Here is a 15,304-nt window from a genome sequence, read left to right on the forward strand (position 1 = left end):
GGGAACACTTTAGCAGTCAAGGACATTCAGCCTCCGATCTTCGGGAAAGCGTTCTCCAAGGCGGCCTTCGAGACACACGACAACGCAAAATCGTCGAGCAGAAATTGATAGCCAAGTTCCGCACCCATGAGGACGGCCTCAACCGGGATCTTGGGTTCATGTCACGCTACATGTAACCCCACCAGCGAAAAAAAGTTATCTGTTTTTAATACAACTGGACATTCTCTCTCTCTCTCTCTGCCTTTTGGGTCTCTTTCTCTCTCTGTCTTTGTAATCTGACCCATTGCGTATTCAGTATACTGGGATGTAATGTTTTCCGTGGCTAACCTGTCTGAACACCAACGACACCTTTGATAGTCTCCCAGCCAAGATGTGATAGGGGGCAGTTGGAAAGATTATCTGTAATCACCAGGCATTGTTCTCTGACTACATATGCAATGCGTTTTCAGAACCCTTCACTCACCTGACGAAGGAGGTAAGCTCCGAAAGCTTGTGATTTAAAATAAAACTGTTGGACTATAACCTGGTGTTGTGCAAGTCCTTACATTAGTACATTTCATGTGTGATGGTCTTAATTAATCATTCTCAAAGTGGCACACCTATAACCCACAGGACTTCCCTCTACTGCGACACAGCTCACAATATTCCCGCTAGAAGTACAGAATGAAAATGACCAACACTCTCTATTACATTTCACCCTTGCTATGATTGTTTTGCTTTTTCGAAGACCTGTGACTCGTTGAATTCTGAAAGCAGAGAACTGGGCTCACATGTGTCAGTGATAAGCTAAAGTTTCCTCACTCAGGTACAAAGTACTCGGTTGCAGCCGGGGCACTGATTTATAAGCACCAACATAAAATAGATACCCAGGCCCTGGAAGCAGTGCACAGCACAGCAACGAGGCTGATCCTTGGTGTGGAGGGGTGAGCAATGAGGACTGACCTAATAAACGAGAGCTCTTCAGTATCAAAGAGATGTCGAATGGTAGGAGATATATTTAGCAGGACAGAGAAAGCACACATATAGAGTTTTTCATTAGACACAGGTGGTGAGCAAAAGCTGGAGCAGGGTACAGAGGGTGAGCAACAGCTGGAGCAGGGTACAGAGGGTGAGCAACAGCTGGAGCAGGGTACAGAGGGTGAGCAACAACTGGAGCAGGGTACAGAGGGTGAGCAACAGCTGGAGCAGGGTACAGTGAGTAGACAACAGCTGGAGCAGGGTACAGAGGGTGAGCAACAGCTGGAGCAGGGTACAGAGGGTGAGCAACAGCTGGAGCAGGGTACAGAGGGTGAGCAACAGCTGGAGCAGGGTACAGAGGGTGAGCAACAGCTGGAGCAGGGTACAGAGGGTGAGCAACAGCTGGAGCAGGGTACAGAGGGTGAGAAACAGCTGGAGCAGGGTACAGAGGGTGAGCAACAGCTGGAGCAGGGTACAGAGGGTGAGCAACAGCTGGAGCAGGGTATAGAGGGTGAGCAACAGTTGGAGCAGGGTATCGAGGGAGAGCAACAGCTGGAGCATTGTACAGAGGGTGAGCAACAGCTGGAGCAGGGTACAGTGAGTAGGCAACAGCTGGAGCAGGGTACAGAGGGTGAGCAACAGCTGGAGCAGGGTACAGAGGGTGAGCAACAGCTGGAGCAGGGTACAGAGGGTGAGTAACAGTGAGCTGGAGCAGGGTACAGAGGGTGAGCAGCAGCGAGCTGAGCAGGGTACAGAGGGTGAGCAACAGCTGCAGCAGGGTACAGAGGGTGAGCAACAGCTGGAGCAGGGTACAGAGGGTGAGCAACAGCTGGAGCAGGGTATAGAGGGTGAGCAACAGTTGGAGCAGGGTATCGAGGGAGAGCAGCAGCTGGAGCAGGGTACAGAGGGTGAGCAACAGCTGGAGCAGGGTGCAGAGGGTGAGCAACAGATGGAGCAGGGTACAGACGGTGAGCAACAGCTGGAGCAGGGTACAGAGGGTGAGCAACAGCTGGAGCAGGGTACAGTGAGTAGGCAACAGCTGGAGCAGGGTACAGAGGGTGAGCAACAGCTGGAGCAGGGTACAGAGGGTGAGCAACAGCTGGAGCAGGGTACAGACGGTGAGCAACAGCTGGAGCAGGGTACAGAGGGTGAGCAACAGCTGGTGCAGGGTACAGATGGTGAGCAACAGCTGGAGCAGGCTACAGAGGGTGAGCAACAGCTGGAGCAGGGTACAGAGGGTGAGCAACAGCTGGAGCAGGGTACAGAGGGTGAGTAACAGTGAGCTGGAGCAGGGTACAGAGGGTGAGCAGCAGCAAGCTGAGCAGGGTGGCAGTGAGGGTGAGCAACAGCTGGAGCAGGGTACAGAAGGTGAGCAACAGTGAGCTGAGCAGGGTACAGAGGGTGAGCAACAGCTGGAGCAGGGTACAGAGGGTGAGCAACAGTGAGCTGAGCAGGGTACAGAGGGTGAGCAACAGTGAGCTGAGCAGGGTACAGAGGGTGAGCAACAGTGAGCTGAGCGGGGTGGCAGTGAGGGTGCGCAACAGCTGGAGCAGGGTACAGACGGTGAGCAACAGTGAGCTGAGCAGGGTACAGAGGGTGAGCAACAGCTGGAGCAGGGTACAGAGGGTGAGCAACAGCTGGAGCTGGGTCCAGAGGGTGAGCAACAGCTGGAGCAGGGTACAGAGGGTGAGCAACAGCTGGTGCAGGGTACAGATGGTGAGCAACAGCTGGAGCAGGGTACAGAGGGTGAGCAACAGCTGGAGCAGGGTACAGAGGGTGAGCAACAGCTGGAGCAGGGTACAGTGAGTAGGCAACAGCTGGAGCAGGGTACAGAGGGTGAGCAACAGCTGGAGCAGGGTACAGAGTGTGAGCAACAGCTGGAGCAGGGTACAGAGGGTGAGCAACAGCTGGTGCAGGGTACAGATGGTGAGCAACAGCTGGTGCAGGGTACAGATGGTGAGCAACAGCTGGTGCAGGGTACAGAGGGTGAGCAACAGCTGGAGCAGGGTACAGAGGGTGAGCAACAGCTGGAGCAGGGTACAGAGGGTGAGTAACAGTGAGCTGGAGCAGGGTACAGAGGGTGAGCAGCAGCAAACTGAGCAGGGTGGCAGTGAGGGTGAGCAACAGCTGGAGCAGGGTACAGAGGGTGAGCAACAGTGAGCTGAGCAGGGTACAGAGGGTGAGCAACAGCTGGAGCAGGGTACAGAGGGTGAGCAACAGTGAGCTGAGCAGGGTACAGATGGTGAGCAACAGTGAGCTGAGCAGGGTACAGAGGGTGAGCAACAGTGAGCTGAGCGGGGTGGCAGTGAGGGTGCGCAACAGCTGGAGCAGGGTACAGACGGTGAGCAACAGTGAGCTGAGCAGGGTACAGAGGGTGAGCAACAGCTGGAGCAGGGTACAGAGGGTGAGCAACAGCTGGAGCTGGGTCCAGAGGGTGAGCAACAGCTGGAGCAGGGTACAGAGGGTGAGCAACAGCTGGTGCAGGGTACAGATGGTGAGCAACAGCTGGAGCAGGGTACAGAGGGTGAGCAACAGCTGGAGCAGGGTACAGAGGGTGAGCAACAGCTGGAGTAGGGTACAGAGGGTGAGCAACAGCTGCAGCAGGGTACAGAGGGTGAGCAACAGCTGCAGCAGGGTACAGAGGGTGAGCAACAGCTGGAGCAGGGTACAGAGGGTGAGCAACAGCTGGAGCAGGGTACAGATGGTGAGTAACAGTGAGCTGGAGCAGGGTACAGAGGGTGAGCAGCAGCGAGCTGAGCAGGGTACAGAGGGTGAGCAACAGCTGCAGCAGGGTATAGAGGGTGAGCAGCAGTGAGCTGAGCAGGATGGCAGTGAGGGTGAGCAACAGCTGGAGCAGGGTACAGAGGGTGAGCAACAGTTGGAGCAGGGTATCGAGGGAGAGCAGCAGCTGGAGCAGGGTACAGAGGGTGAGCAACAGCTGGAGCAGGGTGCAGAGGGTGAGCAACAGATGGAGCAGGGTACAGATGGTGAGCAACAGCTGGAGCATTGTACAGAGGGTGAGCAACAGCTGGAGCAGGGTACAGTGAGTAGGCAACAGCTGGAGCAGGGTACAGAGGGTGAGCAACAGCTGGAGCAGGGTACAGAGGGTGAGCAACAGCTGGAGCAGGGTACAGAGGGTGAGCAACAGCTGGAGCAGGGTACAGATGGTGAGCAACAGCTGGAGCAGGGTACAGAGGGTGAGCAACAGCTGGAGCAGGGTACAGAGGGTGAGCAACAGCTGGAGCTGGGTACAGAGGGTGAGTAACAGTGAGCTGGAGCAGGGTACAGAGGGTGAGCAGCAGCAAGCTGAGCAGGGTGGCAGTGAGGGTGAGCAACAGCTGGAGCAGGGTACAGAGGGTGAGCAACAGTGAGCTGAGCAGGGTACAGAGGGTGAGCAACAGCTGGAGCAGGGTACAGAGGGTGAGCAACAGTGAGCTGAGCAGGGTACAGAGGGTGAGCAACAGTGAGCTGAGCGGGGTGGCAGTGAGGGTGCGCAACAGCTGGAGCAGGGTACAGACGGTGAGCAACAGTGAGCTGAGCAGGGTACAGAGGGTGAGCAACAGCTGGAGCAGGGTACAGAGGGTGAGCAACAGCTGGAGCTGGGTCCAGAGGGTGAGCAACAGCTGGAGCAGGGTACAGATGGTGAGCAACAGCTGGTGCAGGGTACAGATGGTGAGCAACAGCTGGAGCAGGGTACAGAGGGTGAGCAACAGCTGGAGCAGGGTACAGAGGGTGAGCAACAGTGAGCTGAGCAGGGTACAGAGGGTGAGCAACAGTGAGCTGAGCAGGGTACAGAGGGTGAGCAACAGTGAGCTGAGCGGGGTACAGAGGGTGAGCAACAGTGAGCTGAGCGGGGTGGCAGTGAGGGTGAGCAACAGCTGGAGCAGGGTACAGACGGTGAGCAACAGGTACGGGTACGGTAGCATAGTGGTTATGTTACGGGTACGGTAGCATAGTGGTTATGTCACTGGGCTAGTAATCCAGAGGCCTGGACTAAAATCCAGAGTCATGAGTTCAAATCCCGCCACGGCAGCTGGCGAATTTAAATTCAATTAATTAATTAAATTCAATTAATTAAATAAAAAATCTGGAATTAAAATACTCGTATCAGTAATGATGGCCATGAAACTACCGGATTGTCGTAAAAACCCATCTGGTTCACTAATGTCCTTTCGGGAAGGAAGCTTGCCGCCCTTACCCGGTCTGGCCTTTATGTGACTCCAGACCCACAGCAATGTGGTTGATTCTTAATTGCCCTCTGAAATGGCCTAGCAAGCCACTCAGTTGTAAAATCTCGCTACGAAAAGTCATAATAAGAATAAAACCGGACGGACCACTCGGCACCGGACACGACAATGGCAAAACACCAAGCCCAGTCGACCCTGCAAGGTCCTCCTTACTAACATCTGGGGACTTGTGCCAAAATTGGGAGAGCTGTCCCACAGACTAGTCAAGCAACAGCCTGACATAGCCATACTCACAGAATCATATCTTTCAGCCAACGTCCCGTCCCACCGGCAGGACAGACCCACCTGGGGTGGCGGTACCGTGATATACAGTCAGGAGGGAGTGGCCCTGGGAGTCCTCAACATTGACTCTGGACCTCATGGCATCAGGTCAAACATGGGCAAGGAAACCTCCTGCTGATTACCACCTACCGTCCTCCCTCAGCTGATGAATCAGTCCTCCTCCATGTTGAACACCACTTGGAGGAAGCACTGAGGGTAGCAAGGGCACAAAATGTACTCTGGGTGGGGGACTTCAATGTCCATCACCAAGAGTGGCTCGGTAGCATCACTACTGACCGAGCTGGCCGAGTCCTGAAGGACATAGCTGCCAGACTGGGCCTGCGGCAGGTGGTGAGCGAACCAACACGAGGGAAAAACTTACTTGACCTCGTCCTCACCAATCTACCTGTCGCAAATGCATCTGTCCATGACAGTATTGGTAGGAGTGGCCACCGCACAGTCCTCGTGGAGATGAAATCCCGTCTTCGCACTGAGGACACCATCCAACGTGTTGTGTGGCACTACCACCGTGCTAAATGGGGTCGATTCAGAACAGATCTAGCAGCTCAAAACTGGGCATCCATGAGGCGCTGTGGGCCATCAGCAGCAGCAGAATTGTATTCCAGCACAATCTGTAACCTCATGGCCCGGCATATTCCTCACTCTACCATTACCAACAAGCCAGGGGATCAACCCTGGTTCAATGAGGAGTGTAGAAGAGCATGCCAGGAGCAGCACCAGGCGTACCTAAAAATGAGATGCCAACCTGGTGAAGCTACAACTCAGGACTACATGCATGCGAAACAGCGGAAGCAACGTGCTATAGACAGAGCTAAGCGATTCCACAACCAACGGATCAGATCAAAGCTCTGCAGTCCTGCCACATCCAGTGGTGGACAATTAAACAACTAACGGGAAGAGGAGGCTCTGCAAACATCCCCATTCTCAATGATGGCGGAGTCCAGCACGTGAGTGCAAAAGACAAGGCTGAAGCGTTTGCAACCATCTTCAGCCAGAAGTGCCGAGTGGATAATCCATCTCAGCCTCCTCCCGATATCTCCACCATCACGGAAGCCAGTCTTCGGCCAATTCGATTCACTCCACGTGATATTAAGAAACGGCTAAGTGCACTGGATACAGCAAAGGCTATGGGCCCCGACAACATCCCAGCTGTAGTGCTGAAGACTTGTGCTCCAGAACTAGCTGCGCCTCTAGCCAAGCTGTTCCAGTACAGCTACAACACTGGCATCCACCCGACAATGTGGAAAATTGCCCAGGTATGTCCTGTCCACAAAAAGCAGGACAAATCCAATCCGGCCAATTACCGCCCCATCAGTCTACTCTCAATCATCAGCAAAGTGATGGAAGGTGTCGTCGACAGTGCTATCAAGCGGCACTTACTCATCAATAACCTGCTCACCGATGCTCAGTTTGGGTTCCGCCAGGACCACTCGGCTCCAGACCTCATTACAGCCTTGGTCCAAACATGGACAAAAGAGCTGAATTCCAGAGGTGAGGTAAGAGTGACTGCCCTTGACATCAAGGCAGCATTTGACCGAGTGTGGCACCAAGGAGCCCGAGTAAAATTGAAGTCCATGGGAATCAGGGGGAAAACTCTCCAGTGGCTGGAGTTATACCTAGCACAAAGGAAGATGGTAGTGGTTGTTGGAGGCCAATCATCTCAGCCCCAGGGCATTGCTGCAGGAGTTCCTCAGGGCAGTGTCCTAGGCCCAACCATCTTCAGCTGCTTCATCAATGACCTTCCCTCCATCATAAGGTCAGAAATGGGGATGTTCGCTGATGACTGCACAGTGTTCAGTTCCATTCGCAACCCCTCAGATAATGAAGCAGTCCGAGCCTGCATGCAGCAAGACCTGGACAACATCCAGGCTTGGGCTCATAAGTGGCAAGTAACATTCGCGCCAGGTAAGTGCCAGGCAATGACCATCTCCAACAAGAGAGAGTCTAACCACCTCCCCTTGACATTCAACGGCATTACCATCGCCGAATCCGCCACCATCAACATCCTGGGGGTCACCATTGACCAGAAACTTAACTGGACCAGCCATATAAATACTGTGGCTACGAGAACAGGTCAGAGGCTGGGTATTCTGTGGCGGGTGACTCACCTCCTGACTCCCCAAAGCCTTTCCACCATCTACAAGGCACAAGTCAGGAGTGTGATGGAATACTCTCCACTTGCCTGGATGAGTGCAGCTCCAACAACACTCAAGAAGCTCGACACCATCCAAGATAAAGCAGCCCGCTTGATTGGCACCCCATCCACCACCCTAAACATTCACTCCCTTCACCACCGGCGCACTGTGGCTGCAGTGTGTACCATCCACAGGATGCACTGCAGCAACTCGCCAAGGCTTCTTCGACAGCACCTCCCAAACCCGCGACCTCTACCACCTAGAAGGACAAGAGCAGCAGGTACATGGGAACAACACCACCTGCACGTTCCCCTCCAAGTCACACACCATCCCGACTTGGAAATATATCGCCGTTCCTTCATTGTCGCTGGGTCAAAATCCTGGAATTCCCTTCCTAACAGCACTGTGGGAGAACCGTCACCACACGGACTGCAGCGGTTCAAGAAGGCGGCTCACCACCACCTTCTCGAGGGCAATTAGGGATGGGCAATAAATGCCGGCCTTGCCAGCGACGCCCACATCCCGTGAACGAATAAAAAAAAAAGCTGGAGCAGGGTATTGAGGGTGAGCAGCAGCGAGCTGAGCAGGGTGGCAGTGAGGGTGAGCAACAGCTGGAGCAGGGTACAGAGGGTGAGCAACAGTGAGCTGAGCAGGGTAGCAGGGATGTTTGAGGCCAAGAGAGTGAACACGTTGAAGAAGCAGCTGGATGCTGTGATGGGGAGAAGATCGGTTTGGCATTCAGGGAGGATGAAGTCGTATGGGCTCAAGGGCCTTCTTCATCTGAACTGAACCACTGATCTAGGTAGATTCTTACGCTGCACTTTATCATAAGGAGTTTTAATCTGCTGAATTGGCAGCAATAGCACAGGATTATTTTTCAATAAAGCCAAATTAACAAAAACGGCACAAATTTACGGATGTTAACAATTATTTCCCTTGATTTGTTCCCATAAAACTAAGTCGATGATTCCCCCAGCAATACAACCTTCCATCCGAACACACATTTACAAAACAGCACCACTTGTACGATTGAAAAAGATCAGACAAAATGTCAGAAGGAAGCACATAAAAACTACTCAGCAAGTGCAAACAAGTTTTAAAAATTTTCTCAAAAACAAAATACTGCGGATGCTGGAAATCTGAAATAAAAACAGAAAATGCTGGAGAACTGGAGAAAGGTCCTTGACCTGAAACGTTAACTCTGTTTCTTTCTCCACAGATGCTGCCTGACTTGCTGAGCTTCTCCAGCATTTTCTGTTTTTATTTAAAAACGATATATTTTACACTAGTGTATTTCTCGTGGCATTGCTCGCGCTCTGTGAGCACTCTCCAGCCTCGCTGTGCAGTGGCGATGTTTCGCTGCTAACCCTGGCCCGTTCCTTTAAGGCCACCGCTTTAAATAGGCAAATCCAAGTTATTGTAGCTCCTGATAAACTGCTGTGCTCAATCAGAGGCCAGTTGTAATTGTTTGTAAGTTTCAGGCTGTGGATTAGTGACTGGATTTTTTTTCCCACGTTATACCGGTAACAAACTGCGGGAAGGATTCAGACTAATTTCACACACGTACAGTGCAAACCAGAGTTTTTAACCCTCTTTTTTCTATCAGTGTTCTCCCCTCGCCTATTCCTGAAGGTGTTGACTCTCTACCAACATCAAATTCCGCAGCCACTGGTGACCCTTTACTGCCTGGACAGTGAGTGTTGATAGTGAAGGGATGTTCAGTCTCAGAGCTATGTTCCACACGTGCACACTTTCCCAGCAGGAATTAAAGGATAGTGATGGGGAATGGGAATATAGCCCTTCTGAACGGAGACCACCTGTGGGGCCTCCGACTGTCACCGCGGCAGAGTTCAGCTAACTCAGCACATACTGGGAATCGGACCTTGCTGGTCTGTGTGACTCAAATACTCACTGCCTTTACCAGCTCAGCACTGAATATGTAATTAATTGTTCAACACTCAACATTTCGAAACAGAGAAAAAAAACACAGAAATCTTATAATCAGTCGGAAACAGGGGGTGTTTGATGCTTGAACGTTGAAATGCAGGAAAACTGAATCACACTGACCATAGGTTGTAATCATTTTACTGGTCTCTCTGAAAAGGAGGATCCCGTTCGGGGACGACACATCGAACTGCAACCGCTGTGACCTGCAAATGGGACAGAGGAAAGTGGTCAGATACAAATGCTGCAATGCTTGGAAGCAAACCTGCTCAGGGCGGCAGAAACTGAGCACGTCCTAACGCAGGATACTGCGGGAGAACTCAGCAGGCCTCATCCCAAACAATACCATACACTACAACCAGACATAGTGAAATCCCCACGATACGGTTACACCAGGAATGTCGAGGTTTATGTGTGCACCATGGAGCCTCGGGAGGCCATTAAAATACACTCGTGAACATAATCCATTATTGAGTGTCCGTTTCAAGTCTTTAAGTTGCTCGTCAACTAGTAAAATCCAGCGAAACATGGATCGGGGAACAAAGTTGATGTAAACAAGTATCATTGCAGGCAGAACTCATCAAGCAGAGGAGAGACTGAAAAATTAAAATAATTAAAACCAAAACTTTTAATAAAACTTAAAATGATAAAGATAAAAATTAAAATGATAAAACATTAAGATCAAAAATTAACACTTAATAAACAGTATAATAACAAATAAATTAACAACTAAGAGTCCATAAAAATTCTTAAAATGTGGAGGGTGAGTTGTATTGGAAGTCTAGAAATCCTTGTGGCAAAAGTTTTGAAATGCTCAATTCCAAGGAATTTCATTAATTGATTGTTCTGTGATAGCCATTTTCCTCTGGCACCAATTACAAAGCCAAAAAATTTAATATTTTTGGCACCAGTCATTTGCGTGATTTTTGGTGCAAGGAGACGGTATTTATTTGACTTTTCGGTCCATGCTAAATCCAGAGACTTATTGTTATCCTCAAAACGGACGGTTGCATCGACAACTGCGACCGAATTCCCCTTGTGAAATATTATATCGGGCTTCCACAGAGTACTGTCATCGCTATGCAATCTTGGCTCAATAAAAGCACTCCCATCCACAGCTTGTGATCTTCTCTTTCAACTGTTCAAGGATTACATTATGATTTGCTTGCCGTGGCATTTCCCAGAGATAATGAATATCTGGTAGGATAGAAATTAGTTCGCATTTATAGAGCAAAAACGAACTGAGAATGTTTTGATCCAAATTTGTTGCTCAACCAATTGTTAGAAATGATATCATTTTGATAATACACAATCCCAGATCCATGAAACTGAGCCATAGTCCATTTATAGTATCTAAGGTTTCTCCAAGCACCGTAGATGTCAGGTTCACGCTTCTTCCTAATTTGTCTGGGATTGAATTCTCGCAATTGATCTTCAATATCTGTGATGATATCCAGATTGTCAATATTACATGATGTATCATTATCAACTGGAGATGTATATGCAGTGATTTCCTTCAAAATATCGTATTGTTTCAGTTTTTCAATATTATCCTGATTGATCTGACCACAAAACAAAAATGAAGCTTTAAGAATCGGGTCAGTCGATTTCTTGAAAGCGGTTAATTTCCTTACAATAGTGGAAGGGATTTGAGTCTCGAGCTTTTGTATGCAAAGACCCCCATCTCTAGTTCTGCTATATAAAAGACTATCACTGATATGATTGGGCAAGTGTAGAATTTCCTTCACAGATTTCTTAATAACATTATCCATTTTAATAAGGAGATTCTGTGAAACCTCCTTCAATATTAAATGATAGTAAAAATGTGGTACCATAAAAGTCTTTAAAATGTCCAATTTTTGTCTTGGTTTTAATTAAATTCACAATCCAGTCTTGCAACTTGACGATCCAATTATCCTCCGATATTCCCACCCATGGGCTAACACGGACACCTAAATATTTCTCAATACTGCCGGGTTCTATGATGTTGAGGTCACTACCATTAATCTTCCAGTGTTTAATATTATTGTATGTAAAAGTCTTCTTACTGGAACACATATAAAAGCTGGCTGTCTTCTCGATAAGCCGGTTTTCTTACAGAATGACTCGATGACCTTTAAATTAGCCTCCATTCCTTTATATGAATCGCTCAAAACAGCGATATCGTCTGCAAAGGCTAGGACACTGCATGTTACCTGGTCGTTCGCAAGCTTCATCAAAACCTCAGAACCCTCTTTCTCAAGGGTACACAGTAGTGGATCTATCGCAATATTAAAAAGGAGAGGAGATAAAGGATCGCCCTGCTTGACTCCCTTCTCGATTAATATAGGGTCGGTTTTGCCGGTTGCGCTTTCAATCACAGTGGTGTTGTTGGCACCTCGGGAGGCCACTGTAAAGTTTCAATCCCTACTCCCGTTAATTCCCGTATATTTCAAGTTGCTGATACTGACCGATCTCGGTGTTCTGATTTTGGATTTATCCACCAGTAGAAAGAAAGAATTTGCCTTTATAAAGTGCCTTTCACGACCTCGGGACGTCCCAATGAGGCAACAGCGTCAAGAACAGCCCCGTCCAAACCTCCAGGCCCACAAAATTCAAACAGGACAAACCGGCCATCATGAAATATAAGGGCAAATGGGACCGAATTGTCCAGGCTTCACGGGCTGGATGGGCAGGGTTCAGGGGCTGTAGTTTGGATACTCAGGGTTACAGCCTTTAACTCATAGAATCATAAGTGCAGAAGGAGGCCTTTCAGCTCATTGTGCCTGCTCTCCGAAACAGCAATCTAATTACTCCCACTCCACTGCTCTTTCCCCATTGCCCTGAAATTTTTTCTTATTTAGTATTTATCCAATTGCCTTTTGAAAGTTCCTATTGAATCTGCTTCCACCGTCCTTTCAGGCAGTGCATTCCGGATCGTAACTTGCTGGGTAAAAAAGTCCTCATCTTCCTCCTGGTTCTTCTGCCAATTATCTTACATCTGTGTCCTCTGGTTACCGACCCTCCCGCCAGTGGAAACAGTTTCTCCTTATTTACTCTATCAAAACCCCTCATAATTTTGAACACATCTATTAAATCTCCCCTCAACCTTCTCTGCTCTAAGGAGAACAATCCCCGCTTCTCTAGTCTCTCGAGAGAACTGAAACCCCTCATCCCCCCATGCTAGTAAATCTCCTCTGCACCCTCCCCAAGGCCTTGACGTCCTTTCTAAAGTGTGATGTCCAGAATTGGACCCAATATTCCTGGGTACATTTTGTAATAGCGATATTAATTCAGCTGCAGTTAACGCATGGTGAAGCTCCATGACTATGACTAGGACGAGTGTTTTGTTATTCCTCAGATGCTGGCATTTTTATTGCCTCGGGGGCATTTCCTGCAAAATTGCAGCACCTGGGCAACAAAGTGGGCTACATCCTCAGCACAGAACATTGCGGGATCTGTCACGGATATCACCCCGTGCCAATCATTTGCCCTAGCTGTGAGGGAGCTGGAGCTGGAAGACACATCTTGGGCACTGCGCTGGGTGTTGCGGTGTCATTGTTTTTAAGAGGACCGAGGATCAGTTACTGATCATTACGCGGGTAAGCAAACCACAGCTCATTGAGGTCGGAGGATTGAAGAGGTAGGCACATTCCCGTGATATCGGAACACGCTAAAACATTTTGTTCATAGGTCATTTTACAGCATGATATTTTTGTACCTTGACATCTGTCAAAGAACGAGCTTGCATGTATACAGCGACTTTCAGGATGCTTTACAGCCAATGAATTACTTTTGAAGTGTAGTAACTGCTCTAATGTGGCAGTCAATTTGCACACAGCAAGATCCCACAAACAGCAATGATTTAAACGACCAGATCAATAAACGACCAGGTCAGCCGTGAAAATGACAACAAGTCTCTCAATAAAAAGGCAGTTTTGAAAAAACAAAGATGTTCAGCACTCACAGGCTCAGGAATGACTCACGCACTGTGCAGTCACACGCAACTATGGAGTTAACCATGTGTTAGCTAGCGACTGAGGACTGAGCCTTTGCATTGCTAGATTCCCCACACGTGCCTCTCTGCCGTAATGAACAAGGCAGTCAGGCAGAGGTCAAGCTGCTCCCCTCCCGGGAAGGGGGAGGCGAAGGTTGGAGGGAGTCACGTCAGGAGCCTCAGTGTTACTTTACCTGTTGTGGACCAGCTCGGCCATCAGCTTGAGGATGGGCGTGGTGCATGCTGGGTCGTGATACCAAAGTTCCACAGCACGCTGTAGTATTGGCATGTAGGCGGGATAGCTGTGAGCAGAGCAAGCTAAGGAAATTGTATCAACTCTTCAAACAAGTTCATCACTGGAACTTCTCTCAACCTTAGAGGGGGCAAGGGAGGAGGAGGGAATTCAGATTTAGTGGGATTCATTAGACCAACACAGTGCATTCATTTTGTTTCCCTACATAATAACAATGACTGCATTTCAAAAAAGTGACTGACTGGAAGAAAGGCCTAAATTTACATAGCACCTATCACGTCTTTCACTAACCTCTCACAGCACCTCGCATGCAATTACTTGTGAAGTGCAGACAGTGTCACGTAGGCAAACGCGGAAACCATTTTGTGCACAGCAAGATCTCACAAACATCGACTGAACGACCGGTTAATCTGCCTTTAGCGATGTTGTTTGCGGGAGTAATGTTGGCTAAGACCGGGAGAACACTCTGCTCTTCCTTGAATACTGCCATGGGATCTTTAACATTCTCCTGAACTTAATGTCTCATCCACAGGACAGTACCTCCGACAGTGCAGCATTCCCTCAGTACTGCACTGGGAGTGTCCAGCCTAGATTGTGTGCTCAAATCTCTGGATTGGGACTTGAACCCATGACTTTCTGACTCAGAGGTGAGAGTGCTCCCGACCCAAGTTTCTGCAAGTGATAATTCTAATACACACTACTCCTTAAAGGGACAGTCTATGAAAGGCTCACATCTATGTGCCTTCCCTCCCAAATTACCAAGATTTAGTTTTATATTATCTTAAGTATCACAAAGGAAAGGCTGGGTGCCTTGTGTGCAAAATACATAGGACGTGTGAGCAGATGGCTGATGAAACTTTTACTCGACAGCCCAGAAATTACTGTTGGCGATATTGGCGGGAAAATGGTTAATCCCTTCATGTGACGTTCTTTGACAGCTATTTTAGTGGAGCACTAACACATTTACAATAAGCCGGTTAATACCTGCGTTAAATCAGCAGAGGAATGCCACACCTGCCCGTTAATCTCCTGCAATAATTTTCAGGCTCATGTGTCACATTTGCTAAAACCTTTGGAAGAACCCCCCCCCCACCCCCCAAAAATACACAGTGGGGGGGGGGGGGGGTGGGGGGGCTTGTTCAGATTTGAAATCCTTGACAGTCCTTGTGCTACTTCTCGCATTCCCTTCCATATCACTGTCACAACCACTGGTTGGAAAGGACTTGGCTATTCCCCTGTTCAAATTGTCCTAAATTATATCACAGACTGAACAGCCCGGTTAAAGCATTCTCAAGATATTAATAATGATAGAGGGACGTATGTAAGTTAGATATTGGCTTTCTGATTCCTTTCACTTGCTCGGGACTTAGGGGGCAGTGACACTGCATAGGCGGTGTCAGTATAAAGCCTGCCATTATAGTGTAAATACAGCCTGAATCTGTAATCAGGGCCCAACTTGACAATGGGGTGAGATTCCTTAGAGGAGGCAGTCTCACTCCGGAGTCAGTTT

The 15,304-nt window shown here is 49.1% G+C and overlaps 1 protein-coding gene across 1 annotated transcript in view; it reads right to left on the bottom strand.

Moving 5' to 3' along the window:
• xpo7 (exportin 7) overlaps window positions 1-15,304 on the bottom strand; it is a 113,147-nt gene that overhangs the window by 8,931 nt on the left and 88,912 nt on the right. Inside the window, exons 21-22 of the mRNA XM_068000994.1 lie at window positions 13,736-13,843; window positions 9,689-9,771 (exon numbers count right to left, since the gene is read on the bottom strand). Coding sequence (XP_067857095.1) covers window positions 9,689-9,771; window positions 13,736-13,843 — 191 coding nt within the window. The remainder of the gene's footprint in view (window positions 1-9,688; window positions 9,772-13,735; window positions 13,844-15,304) is intronic.

Source organism: Heptranchias perlo, chromosome 20 (assembly GCF_035084215.1).
Source record: "Heptranchias perlo isolate sHepPer1 chromosome 20, sHepPer1.hap1, whole genome shotgun sequence".
NCBI classification, from domain to species: Eukaryota; Metazoa; Chordata; class Chondrichthyes; order Hexanchiformes; family Hexanchidae; genus Heptranchias; species Heptranchias perlo.